Raw genomic sequence first — 13,395 nt, forward strand, 5'->3', positions numbered from 1 at the left:
TAGAGATTGATATTGACCTAGTTGGATAAGAGGGTCGTGATTGGAAGTTGTACAATCAGTTTGGATATTATTTGATCTTGGTAGAGTTTTGCTTGTTGGGATTCGGATAAGGAATTCAGATGGTTTGGTTTTTTCAACTAGGGTCCGAGTCATGTTCAAGAGAATGTAGAGATTCCAAACCGTAACTGGAAGACATGGCAATAAGAAGTCAGTGGATCGAGTCGAATATTTCTCACAAAGTCTAATATTTCTAGCACTTACAGGGGGTTTTCAACTGTACTGCTATCAGGATCAGAGCTTTTTGTGCCATTCTTTTCATGTAGACCTTTTGTTGTTTTGCTCAAAGCTTATTAAGTATCCCTATCAGCCTAAAAAGTTTGATGAATAGTCTAATTTGCTTGTTTGTCCACTCCTGGGAATAATGTTATTTTCATCCCGACTCTCGAAATGAACCTCCAGCAATAACTTCAACCTCTGATGTATGGCCTACAGTTTAATCCTTTTATCAGTTGAACGGAATGCAACCTGAACTGAGATTTCCATGGGAATTTGAAAAGATGAATGAATCATTATGAAGAGACAAGTCTCCTTGGAGTTTAATTGAAAGTAAGTTGTTTGGGAGTGGAAAATGATATGTTCGTTCCTTTGAAACTAACCTGGTATATAATGAGAAAGTAAAAACATTCATTGAAAATAAAAAATAAATAAAGTACGTACCCCCAACTCCAAGAGGATTGCTGAAGGGTACCAACCTTTATAGGCCACTATTATACAGCAAAACAGTTCTAATATTTATGACAAAAAGGCAAGCTATATAGAGACCAAATACCTACTCACAGACACTCTTCTCAGCTAACTATTTGCATTATTAGTAATTTTGATTTAATATGGTAATATGTAACAGAGATCATAGCCTCCCTGATTTTGAGGTGATTTTATTGTCTTGTGGCTTCAACCCTGACAACATCTTCAGTGCATCTTCCATGGATGGCCGATCACATGTCCTGCTCCTTGTACAGAGAAAAGCAACTTCAAGAACCAATTTGATCTCCTCTTGCACAGTGATGTTGGAATAAACTTCATTCTCATTGTAAATTTCTCTCAAAAGAACCTCCCTTGGCTTGTTGTGGAAGCTTGTTCCTGTATTTGTCGACTTGCCATTGGTTAAAATTTCCAGAATGATATCTCCGAAGTTGTAAACGTCCATGTAAAGCTCCTCTTTAATGGCTGCACTATGGAACTCACCTGTCAAAACATAAGTAAACATACGGCCTTAAGGTTAATTTCTAGCTACCGTTAAGAGCCTATGAGAGTATTGTAAATGAAGCAAACAAAGGCCAAGAGACAGATATATCAGACTGTGGAATGAATCTCTTCCACATGCCTTTATTGTCTCTGTAGGCAAAAATAGATGGTTTTGATGTTATATTCGAAGATGGTACAGTAATTTGCTATTCTCGATTGTATTCTGTGATTGCCAAGGAATAATATTCTTGGCACTCCACTTAGATGTATATAAAGCATATATACAGGTCGGTCAGATTCTCCGTAATCTTGGAATGTTTGGCGAAAGCTCTAATTTGTTTGTTTGACATAAAGGACTACGCTGTTTGTAGGCAAGAATCCTCAGGTCTGCCTACATGATGTACTACATGAAAGAACAATGCGTACCTGTTTCCTTGTTGGAGACTGCTGGAGAGGAACCTTTATTCAACTGTAGCAGATATTTGAACCCAAATTCTGCCAGATGGGGTTCCGAGTTTTCGTCAAACACTATGCTACTCGACTTCAAGTCTCCATGAGGAATTGATGGATAACAGTCATGATGAAGGAAGCAAAGTCCCTTTCCAATCCCAACTATAATTTTGTACTTGGCTGTCCAGTCTCTTTTCATTCTTATTTTCTCAGCTAAATTCCCATTTGGCAAGTAATCATACAATACATAAGCCAAATGCTTATTATAGCAAAATCCCAGCAATCTAATCAAATTCTTGTGCCTCGCATTTCCCATTCGTGTTATGAGCTCTGACATTTCCCTCATTCTCTTAGCTTCCCATTCGATTTTCCTCACCAGAACCGTTATACCTGTAGGCAGGACTGCCTTGCATGCTGAAGCTGAAGGTGCTTGCACTGTTTCTTTGGATTCTGTAGAACTGAAGCTCCTCAAAACATCGTTTGCTGTGAATCGAGGGAGTCCAGGAAACGAGACAATCTTCCATTGGCCTTTAAATCCTCGCTGGAGATAAACTATACCAAGAGCTGATGCTGCAATGAATATAACCACCCCTGCACACAGTAGCAAGACCCAAATAATCTTACCCGTGCCTTTAGTTCCCAAAATTGCCATTGAACCAGCACATGGTCGGAGGGGTGCTCCACAGAGCTGTGGATTTCCAGCAAATGCACTGCTACCCATTGATCTAAATAGCTTTTCGGAGGGAATGGAACCAGAGATTTCATTGAAGGACACATTCAGAAGTAGCAAGCTTGAAGAACTGCCGAACTTTACAGGTATTGGGCCATTGAGACTATTGTGTGATAGGTCTAGGACACCAAGAGCAGGAAGACTTGCAAGCTCTTCAGGTATCTGGCCTGAAAAATTATTGTTTCCTAAATCCATTCTCTCCATGGCCCGGCAATTAGAAATACTTTTCGGGACATTTCCTGATAAATTGTTCATGTTCAGTTCGACAACAGAAATGGATTTGCAAGCGTGGAATGCAGGAAGATTGCCTGAGATACCACAAGAAGACGCTGAAAAGTTTTGAAGATGTTGCAAAGACCACAATTGTGGGGGGATTACGCCTCCCAATTCTGGGTTGTTGGAAATATTGAGATATTGAAGCTTGGAAGCTTGGGATATATCTGCGGGAATCCCTCCTGTAAACTTGTTCATCGACAAGTCCACATAAGTGATATCGGAAAGATAGCTGAATCTTAGAGGGATCTCACCTGAGAACGAATTATCTTCAAGTCGAAGACGAACAAGTGAAGAACAATTGGAAAGTGGTTGTGAGAGACTGCCAGTAAATTTATTTGAAAACAAGATCAACTTCGACAGCATGTCTCCTGAACATATATCAGGAGGAACACTACCTAAGAAATTGTTTGTGGAAACATCCACCCATTTGAGTTTGGAGTGTCTGCCCAGGCTCTGTGGAAGTGACCCAGAGAAGAAATTGTTCCATATAAGAAGAGTCTCGAGTGATGGGAGTTCTGCAATGCCTTCAGGGACAGTGTCATTCATCATGTTGTACATAAGACTGAGCAGTTTCAGGTTCTTCAACTCCGCAAAGCTACCTGGTATAGGCCCAGAAATTTGGTTATCGGAAAGATCCAAGCTTGTGAGAGGCATGATTCTGCTGAACTCCCATGGTATCAGTCCAGTTAGCTGGTTTCGGAAGAGAAAAAGTGAATGCAGCTTGGTGAGATTGGAGAGTTGGTTTGGTATTGGGCCAGAGAGGTTTGCACCGGCAATATCAAGATACCGAAGCTCGCTCATGTTGCCCAATTGCCATGGAATACTTCCTTCGTACGTGTTGTAGCCAATCTCCATATGGGTCACTGTTTTGAGTTTACCCAGTTCTGGTGGTATATTACCACTGAGAAAATTTCCTGCCAGGTGAATAAACTCAAGGCTCTTGAAAGAACCATATTCTGATGGGATTGGCCCCTTAAAATAACTTCCAGCTAAATTAAGAACCTTGAGATAGTCAAGCTGCGAAATTTCAACAGGCAATGGCCCTGAAAAGCTGTTGCTGAAGGCATCAAAAACAGCCAAGTTCCGGAGCCCAGATATTCCACCAGGAAAGTGGCCAGAAAAGTTGTTTCTCCTGATATCTAAGCTTCTTAGGCTGGTGAGGTTGAAAATTTCTTCAGGAAACTGCCCAGAGAAAGAGTTGTGGCTGAGGTTGAGATCAACAAGCTCAGTGAAGACATCAAGATGCTTCCCTGACATCACACCAGCAAGATTCTTCATAGACAGGTCTAGACCAATAATAAAGGTATTGTTCTTGTTGCAAGTGATGCCAGACCAAGAACATGCAGATATTTCTCCAGGTACTGAGTTCCCCCCAGACGGCAAAAGCCAGTCATTCAAACTGTGATAGTCATCTACGAGTTCAGATTTTAAACTCAGAAGGGCCTCCGAGTAGGGATCAATGCCTGAGACCACTACGATGAACATGAAAGCAAGGAAAAGATTGCAAGACAAGCACTGGAAAATCTCCATTGGAACTCGCAGTGCATGAGGAGGGACAATTGTAAACCTACCAGATAAGAAAATTATGTCAGTTTATAATAAGATAACTCATATTTGTTTTATCGGAAAAAAAAAATATACATTGGGACTAGAGAAAGTAAGTTCAACTGTGCATAAAAAGAGGAGGGAGAATCAGTGATATGAGAATCTTATTGCCATTGGATTGCTTTTAGGGGCAAGAGGGGACCTGTGTGTGTTTGTTTATTCGGATGGTGTTGGGCCGGGTGTTGGCCATTAGCAAATATAATAAATCTTAGCGTCAGCCACTATTTGGCTTCAGCCGAGTACACCTGACGTGGTGAGGAGTAAAATGACAATTCTCTCCCTGAATATAGAAGGTTCCCTCAGATTATTTTCACTCATTTCAAACTTCCCCCTCCTCCTCTCCTCTCCTCTCCGAATCCTCCCCACCCACCCCTCACCCCCCACAAGCAAATCCCTCTTCCCCCCCATCCCATCCCTCTCCCCCACCGTCACCCCTAACCCCCGCGTCGTCCAGAAAATCCTCTCCCTCACTCGAATCTGAATCTTTCCTGCAAAATACATTCTCATTCTCCTCCTCTCCGAATCATCCCCAACCCCCCACGAGCAAATCCTCTTCCCCCCCATCCCATCCCTCTCCCCCACCCCCACCCCCACCCCTAACCCACGCATCGCCCAGAAAACCCACCCCCATTCGAATCTGTCCTGCAAAATACATTCTAGTTCGTCTCGTCGCATCACCTTCCGCTGTCGTCCTGGTTCGTCGCATCGCATCACCTTCCTCTGTCGTTTTGGTTCGTTGCGTCGCATCACCTTCCTTTGTCCGGCGAGAGAAGTTCATCCATCCGACCAGCCTTTGTTTCACCGGCGCTTGCTCAGTCGCATAGGTAAATGTGGTACCTAGTTTTCCTTTCAAATGATTATCAAATTAGTTTACTGAGAAATTTGTTTTTTGAGTATATACCAATTGGGTTTTGAAAGACCTAGGGCTCGGTTTCACAAACACTATCCATTTACATTTTGAAGTCGAACAAAAGAGGGATAATTGTTCTGGTACTCTGCCTTTTCCTTAAGACTCTTTTTTATGAGATGATTCTAACAAATCGATATGCTAGTGCTATGTTATAATTTTTCCATCATTATTAGTTTGATCTGGGTAGTGGAAAAAAATACCAAAATAAATTAGCCTTCCCTATAGTGTTGGTTCTGCATAAAACAAAATAAAACCGAAAAATAATGTGATGAATCATGGAAAAACTTTGCTAATAATTTGCTAGATCACACCTGCTGCATGTGATGAATCATGCAAATGTTCTAAACCCTTCTAAATATTTATAATACATGAAAGTGGTACTCATTAAATGTGCATAGCTTTATCAAATATGTTTATATCAAATGTGTATTGGGTGTTTGCATTTAGTTAGTTTATCTCTTTTCAACCTGATGTTGTTGGTTAATTTTACTTGATAAGGAAAATATCAAACATATTACACATAGGCCTGTAGATCTTGGCATGCCAAGTGGTGCGTATTCTAATGGACATGCAAACTGTTTTGCTGTACATCGCTTGCTGCAGAGTGCTTCTTCTGCTTTACAGGAACAAAAGTAGAAACAGCTTGATTAACATCACTATCTAAACAATCTATCTAAGATAAATGGCCATAAGCAAGAGTAGAAACAGCTTGTTAAAGTTATTATAGGTCCTGGTTCCTTGTTTGTAATAGTTGTAACATGCAGCTGTCTTAATTTTGAGCATTGTTCAAGAAGAATGAACTGGATAGACTGTATTTGTGCAGGTCGTTCAAGTCTGTTTATTTGGTTTTACCAGTGACATGTTGCATCTTTCTTCAGCAGTCATTCATTAGGCTTTATTACCGTGTACTGGATTATTACAATTAGATAGACTCTTGTGTTTGTACTTGTCATTCGATTTTTTGAAGGTGGCATGGCATCATCCCAATCATCATCTTCATTTGGTGATTTTGTGTTGGAATCACCAATTTGTTGGTGTGGCTTGAAAACACAACTAAAGACATCCCACACTAAGTCTAATCCGTTCAGAAAATTTTTTGCTTGCCCAAAATATGATACGGTAAAGCAGCTAAGCCTTAGTCATAATTACAGCTAATATTCATGCTTTCAGCCTATTCGTGTTAATAACTGGGAGTTTGAACTTTGTGCAGGGCGATGCACGGTGTGAATTCTTCGTGTGGACGGATATATACCTGTTGCTAGATCAAAACATTCGGACTAGAGAGACTAAAGTTTGGACTATGTGGGATGAGGTCTTGCTGCGAGAGTGCCAAGTGCAGAAAAGGGAGGAGAAAGTAAATGAGAGAGAGAGAAGCCTGAAAAAAGCAAATAGAAATTTGTTGTGTTTGTATTGGGTTCTCACAGCTGTAATAATTTTAGTTTGGTTTGGATAAATTAATATACACTGTCATGTAGTATCCTTTTCATTTTGATGCATCGTTCCCCACTTGTAATTAGAGAAACTTTAACTGTTTTGGTTATGATGTACAACCAAGGGGAATTTCCAGCCACCTTGTATAATTACCCGTGAGCCTAATTAATGAAAATATGTATCAATTATGTATCCATTCAGATTCTGTTATTGAGTAGCATTCACTATTAAGTTTGTGTAAGTTTCCAGCCACGTAACCTGATGCATGAAATCAGTGTCCCTTTGTGTAAGTTTGGACAGTTTATGTATTTCTTGAATTTGAAGAAGAATACCAATGGGAATAACAGGAACCGTGACTTGCATACAATTCATACAAAATTATGGTATTACATTCGAAATCATACGTTCCAGCCAACTCCCTGTTAACACCGACATATTTACTGTCTAAATTGTTCTATTAAATTCATAAGCATCACGTAGATGGGTGTATGTGTGTTTGCCATATCCTTTTCTTGTCCTACTCTTCTGCTATGGAAATCGATGCATGATCCAGAAAGTTAACCATTTGCATGTTGCCGTGCATCTTCTAGCCTTCCAGCCAAGATCAAAAATGGTCTCCCTCCTGAGTTGAAAATCAAGTCAATCATCCCTCTTGCCTTCTAAAATATACAAAGCTAAAATTAGAAATTGTATAAGCACTTGGTAAGCCGAAATAGAAGTAAGACCCAAAAATTCTGATTAGTATAAATAATGTTGCTCAATGTAAAAAAAAGCCTATTGTATAGAGAACTCACACCTGTTACATATCTCCAAGTGGTTATTCCACCATCAGCACCTTTTCATACCACCCCACTGCACTCTAAATTATTTTTTCCTCACAAGTGGTTAATAGAAATTATCCAAAAACTCCCTCCATAATTACACATATATTTTCCACTTGGTCATGCATCTGAAAAATCCCCACAACAGTCACCCATACAAAATAGAGCACATATATTATCCAAACTTCCTCCAGCCTTAGACCACATCAAAAATGGTCACCCATCTGGAAAAAAAAAATATTTCTTAATATACACTATCAACTCGACCTTTCAATAAATATACAATGCATCAAAAATTTTTATGGGTGTTACGAGAAAAATGCATTTAACCACAAGATCAAGAGGTAGAACAATGTGTATAACACCTCCTCATTCCCCAATGGCAGCCCTTGTGTGAGAACACTGTTTTGTGTTCCAGCATCACCAACTCCCTCATCACGTTGAGATCCCGGGCTGTCCAAGGTTGTCGTTTCATTCTCAAATATCAGCCTGCAAGTCTAACCATTCATAAAAAATTTCTTAATAAAAATTTTTGGGTTTTAAATTAGTTAAAGTTAAACACATCAAAATTTTAATATGTTAAAATATTTACCGTTTTCTTTTTTCTCTTTGTTGCCAACTTCTCGACCGGCGAAACCTTTCTCTTAATTGGGGGTCTCCCTTTCCCTCGGACCACATGGGGGCTTAATAGCTTCTTTCCGTTATCCGCGACTACGTTGTGGCCGACCATCGTTGATTCAGAATTGTTGCATCGACGTACATCGTCATTATCACATTTCGAATCAAACTCATCGACGTACAGCAGGAAAGCATTCACACGCTCGGAACTTGGGGATATTTTTGTTGCTAGTTTCATGCATCGTTTAACCACCATCTCATACCTCCGTGCATCTCCGCTAGCCCGACAGTCATCATAACTACTTGGGATCAATGTATATCTCCTTTTCTTGTCCTTTCTCCATCGATCCAAGAAATATCTTTCTGGCAACACACTAATCCTCTTAAACTGACAAACTCTAAGTGCATGCCTACATAGAATTCCCCTCATCTCAAATAGAGCACATGTGCATTTCAATTCACACTCCTCTTCATTATAATAAACTGTGTAGTGGACAATTTTTGTGCAATCATCAAAAGCTATTTCATCCAAAATATCGAAAGTTGAAATGCACCCCTGCTGGGAGACTAGTGTGCAATTACAACACATTAGCCCCATCAACTCTTTCTGGAACTCTTTAAACTTTGTTGCCGTGTATACTTTCTGAAACTGCTTCTCAAAGTTGAAAGGGGACACACAAGGGATCGTTTGGTTAATAGAGTTGAAATCAGCCGTGGTCTCCACCTCTACCTTTTTTCTGAGAGCATTATCGAATTGGTCGACAAATTCCTTCAAGGTCGTTCCAGAATGGACATACTCGTCGAAAAAAGCATTCATGCTTTCTGAACGTTGGGTCGTGCTCATACCAGCCCAAAATACGTCTTTCAAATAAACTGGAACCCAAAAAGTCCTTTCCTCGTATAAAGACTGGAGCCAATTATTCTCTCTTAAATCATACGTATCAAGTAGTTGACCCCACCTCTCCTCAAATTCCGTGGAGGTACGTGAATCATACAAAGCAGCCTGAATGGAGGATTTCAACCCTGTGCTGAAATGGGAGTGAGACCCTAACTTCTCTGGAAGTTTGCGCATTATATGCCATAGACAATATCTATAGCGGGTTCCCGGAAATACAAGGGCAATTGCGTTCTTCATTGCCCGGTCTTGGTCAGTTATGATCGCCTTCGGCGCTCGACCATTCATGCACTCCAACCACATGCTAAACAACCAAATGAAGGTGTGTGTGTCCTCACTTGACAACAAGCCTGCCCCTAGTAATATGGATTGCCCATGATGATTAACACCGACAAATGGAGCAAAGGGCATTCCGTATCGATTTGTTAGGTACGTTGTGTCGAATGTCACAACGTCCCCAAAACCCTCATAAGATGCTCGACAACGTGCATCGGCCCAAAAAACATTTCTTAGCCTTCCCTCATCGTCAACGTCGATGTCATAAACGAAACCATCATTCTTCTGTCTCATTCTTTGGAAATAAACCCTAAGTGCTTCGCCACCTCCTTTTCCCAACCTTAAATGTCTAGACTTATCAATGAAATTCCGACAATCTTTCTCTTGAAATTCTAGGTTTTCAAACCCCCCAGCATCAACTACCAGCGAATAATAATTCTTATTCATTCGGATACCGGCTCTGTCATTTAGCTCAAGGATTCTTTGACTATATTCATCTAGAACCTTGTGTGATCTTAACAGTCTTGTCTTCTTGGGGCTCACAGTAATATGGTTGTGTGTATTCTCAACAGTGGTGAGAAGCCATTTTTCATTTTGTTTCAAAGTGGCATTTACCTTCGCCTTGCAATCCGTTTTAGTCGTTGGCCGTGGCTTAGATATATTATTGTGCTTCGGTTGGTATTTTCCTCCACGAGCACAACCAACCGTGACATACACAGGCCGACCATCATCATCTCGCTTCGTCCTCTATGTCCTTACACCGAATCCCTCTTGCTTCGCATATTTCTTATAGTACGCCAAAAGCTCTTTTACACCCTCGAATTCCATCCCAGATCTTGGTGCTTCAACCGTTACCTCATCATCCGGGACAACGGTGGTACCCTCTAAGTCTTCATCTATGTCGAAGTACATTTCTAAAGATGAAAACAAAGTAAATGGATTAGCATGAATTCAATGAGAGTGTCATTAAAGTATGATTTTCATACAACAGTTAAATACCTCAGCAGCATCGTCAAATGTACAATCAACATTTTTTGAGAAATCTGGGCGCCCAGAAAATTCTTGCCTTAATGCATCTAGATTGCTCAACGAAGGGTACTGCATATTTTAGCATCATAAAAAATTGTTCTGGGCGTTAGTTTGGAATAATGATTGCAAAACAGATTAACATGTTAACTTGTTGGATACTAGCTAAAAATTTAGGAGAAGTAATACTTGGAATGGCTCTTCAACTGGCCTCAAGTCATCCGGATTACTCGGTTGAGGGTAGGACATATTTACATCAACTTCATGCTGTAATTATGGAAATAGTTAGATTCATGACCACGTCAAATTTTGCTTTTTTTTTTAAATTAATATACACTGAAACAAGATATATGCTATTCCCTTTAGGGAATGCAAGTAAAAAGAAATGATGCTATTCCCTTTGTAACTTGCAGGTTACACATGTTCAGTGTGTGTTTGTTAGTTTAAATTATAACTATATTCCTAATTTAAACTAACAACAGTGCATTCATTCTCATTTCTAAGCATCACCAACTAGTTTTTAAACTTTGAATCATCAGTGCATGCTTTAGTCCAACCAAATCGAGGTAATCACTACTTTTCCAATGCACCAAAAGGAAGGCAACAGGCAATGTGTTAATATATACTAAAGTTACGGCTCCTAGACAAAAATTTAAAACTAAAGTTTCACTCCAGTAGAATAAAAAAGATGGCTTTCAAAACTTTAATGAAAACAGAGGTCATCAAAAGCTCCAGACCAAACTTTCAGACCAAGCTCCAATCTAAGCATCATGGTTAGTTTTTAAGATAGTATCATCAGTGCAAGCTTTGGGACATGCATGCTCCAGTCCATCCCACCATCTCGTTAATCACTACTTTTCCAATGCACCAAATGGAAGGCAACAGACAATCTGTTAATATATACTAAAGTTACGGCTCCTAGACTTAGATTTCAAACTAAAGTTTCACTCCAGTAGGATAAAAAAGATGGCTTTCAAAACTTTAATGAAAACAGAGGTCATCAAAAGCATAAAGTTTGGTTCTTTCTCCATGCCCTAACACATTCGAAACCCATCTCACAAAACCCTTTTATTGCACCTCTCTCCGTAAACAATAACAACATAATCATATGGAAGGAAAAACGGTACAAGATTTACCGTTGACCAGGGACGGCGGAGAAACAGAGGAACGTCGGAGGCGGACGTCCTCGGGTTGTTACTTTGATTTGCTAAATTAGAGGAGCACTCAGTGCGTGGCGGCGCTGTCCAGACAGAGGAAGATCGCTTGGTGTCACTGGACGTATAGACAGCGTCGCCGGCCGGCGCTGGGCGTCGTGGAATCTGATACGACTCGGGGGGGCAACGGAGGAGCTCTTTCGCAGGACAAATTTGAACGGGGGAAGCAAAATGACAAAAAGCAAATCCAATCCAACCGAATTACAAAACATACAAAACGCACCGTTTTGTTTAAAAAAAAAAAAAAAAAAAAAAAGAAAAAAAAAAAAGGCAGCCACGTAGGGTGTGCGTGTGCAGTGCTACAGTAGCTGCTCTATAGTACTACTCTAGGAAATAAAGCTTTCATATCTTGGGGCGGCCGCGGCATCTGTTTTCTTTCTTTTTCACCGGAGAGAATCCAATAAACTAGCAGCAGTGACTCATTTTGAATTGGTATTTGAACACTGTGGGGCATGAATTAGAATCATCTATATCTTTGTTTTATCTTTTACGAAGTAAAAATATTAAAGCTGTCTTGTGTGGTCATTGTCCATTGAACAGACTGAAGGAAATTGCTGAAAGTAAGTTGGAGCATTAAGGCATATCGGAAACTGAAAATGGATACAGTTGTCTATTTGGGATATTGCCATTGGCTTGATCTTTGACCTTTTATTAAATAAAAAAATTTACCATTTCTTTTCCATGGTAATTATTTCTGACATCATAATCCATAATGCATGGGGATCATAAAGCTGAACGTGAAAGGAATATTATGACATGATTATGTTGCCACTAAAAAAGGTTTGAGCATAGTCATGTGGAGTGCAAACCTGCCCAATTAGGGCTTAATGTAAAGGTATTAGGGGTTAGAATTCTAAACCGAACATCAACCCTCTTTATGGAACTAGTAGCTAAGGACCATAGAGCATTTTGTGTATTTCCTACTATTTTCCTTATAGTTTCCTACTATTTTCGTAAAAAATTAATTTAAATTATTAAAAATGACTTTACAATCTGAAAAATTACCTTAAGATATATTAGTTTGTATGATTATTTTTATGTAAATATTATTTATGATTAGAATATTTCTCTATATATATTGTTACTGTTTATGCATGCAATGTCGATTACTGTGTGCATGATCACGTGGAATATAATGCATGCATGCATGGGGATAAATTAAAGAACGTGAAAGCTGGAATAATGTTATTGCATGATTGTGTTACCACCGATAAGACTACTTGCCTTGGGGCAATTGAACATCGATCGTATAGCTAGCGGAGGACAGGCGTGCATGCCATTGCCATCTAAACGGCTACAAAAATCATCCTGCTTTTGCAGTAAGTACTGCTGTAAAGGGCTAATCCCATGCATGCATCTTGCTTGCTTTAATTATTGTTTTAACTTAAAGTAGCATTTATCCCCAGATCAGCTAGCTATGACTTCAAATTTTAACTGAAGTATAAGTGGTGCTGATGATTTTAACACATGCAATACCAAAATAGTGATCATATATCATGATGAGTATGTTTTTAAAAATTAAATTAAATATTTCATTTGTTGAATTCATTTTTTATTAAAATAAAAAAAATATCATCAAACCCTTCTTATTCATATTATTTGTCTTTAATATATGGTGATTATATTTGTCTTTAATATTATTCAATTCCATATATACACTGTAAGATGGTTGATATTTTTAAAGGAAAAAGCTATTTTGTTGCCTGGGGTTGACCGCCCGGGTTGGCTGTTGGGTAAAAAAAAAAATTATTTTTTTATATTTAATGATTAAAAAAATAATTTTAAATGTATTGATGTATTTTTTTTATTTAATGATTAAAAAAGTAATTAAAAAAATATAAAAAAAAAATTATACTAAGCAATCCAGCGGTAAGGGTGAGCGGCAGAGTAGGCTCACC

The 13,395-nt window shown here is 39.2% G+C and overlaps 2 protein-coding genes and 1 long non-coding RNA gene across 3 annotated transcripts; 1 reads left to right on the forward strand and 2 right to left on the reverse strand.

Moving 5' to 3' along the window:
- Positions 1-701: 701 nt before the first annotated feature.
- On the reverse strand, positions 702-4,368 carry LOC122299874 (leucine-rich repeat receptor-like protein kinase TDR). The gene is made up of 2 exons (XM_043110350.1): positions 1,672-4,368; positions 702-1,245 (listed from the first exon to the last, which is right to left on the reverse strand). Exons 1-2 carry the CDS (start codon positions 4,229-4,231, stop codon positions 908-910), a joined length of 2,898 nt encoding a protein of 965 aa, XP_042966284.1. The 5' UTR covers positions 4,232-4,368; the 3' UTR covers positions 702-907.
- An 86-nt stretch (positions 4,369-4,454) lies between these two features.
- On the forward strand, positions 4,455-6,847 carry LOC122299878. Its single transcript, XR_006239790.1, has 2 exons — positions 4,455-6,335; positions 6,427-6,847. It is a non-coding gene; the product is annotated as an uncharacterized LOC122299878 (long non-coding RNA).
- A 929-nt stretch (positions 6,848-7,776) lies between these two features.
- LOC122299029 (protein FAR-RED IMPAIRED RESPONSE 1-like) lies at positions 7,777-10,169 on the reverse strand. The gene is made up of 3 exons (XM_043108864.1): positions 10,113-10,169; positions 8,089-10,004; positions 7,777-7,957 (listed from the first exon to the last, which is right to left on the reverse strand). The coding sequence occupies exons 1-3, from the start codon at positions 10,167-10,169 to the stop codon at positions 7,777-7,779; spliced, it is 2,154 nt and encodes a 717-aa protein (XP_042964798.1).
- Between the last annotated feature and the right edge of the window lie 3,226 nt (positions 10,170-13,395).

Source organism: Carya illinoinensis, chromosome 16, assembly GCF_018687715.1.
Source record: "Carya illinoinensis cultivar Pawnee chromosome 16, C.illinoinensisPawnee_v1, whole genome shotgun sequence".
Lineage (NCBI taxonomy): Eukaryota > Viridiplantae > Streptophyta > Magnoliopsida > Fagales > Juglandaceae > Carya > Carya illinoinensis.

Bases quoted from the DNA above. Each gene is read 5' to 3' on its own strand.
- LOC122299874 (XM_043110350.1), bottom strand. From the start codon at position 4,231: ATGGAGATTTTCCAGTGCTTGTCTTGCAATCTTTTCCTTGCTTTCATG. The intron at 1,246-1,671 runs GTACGCATTGTT...ATGTTTTGACAG, and splicing joins AGTCTCCAACAAGGAAACAG to GTGAGTTCCATAGTGCAGCC.
- LOC122299029 (XM_043108864.1), bottom strand. From the start codon at position 10,169: ATGTACTTCGACATAGATGAAGACTTAGAGGGTACCACCGTTGTCCCG. The intron at 10,005-10,112 runs GTAACGGTTGAA...GTAAGGACATAG, and splicing joins CCGTTGTCCCGGATGATGAG to AGGACGAAGCGAGATGATGA. The intron at 7,958-8,088 runs GTTGGCAACAAA...TTAGACTTGCAG, and splicing joins AAGGTTTCGCCGGTCGAGAA to GCTGATATTTGAGAATGAAA.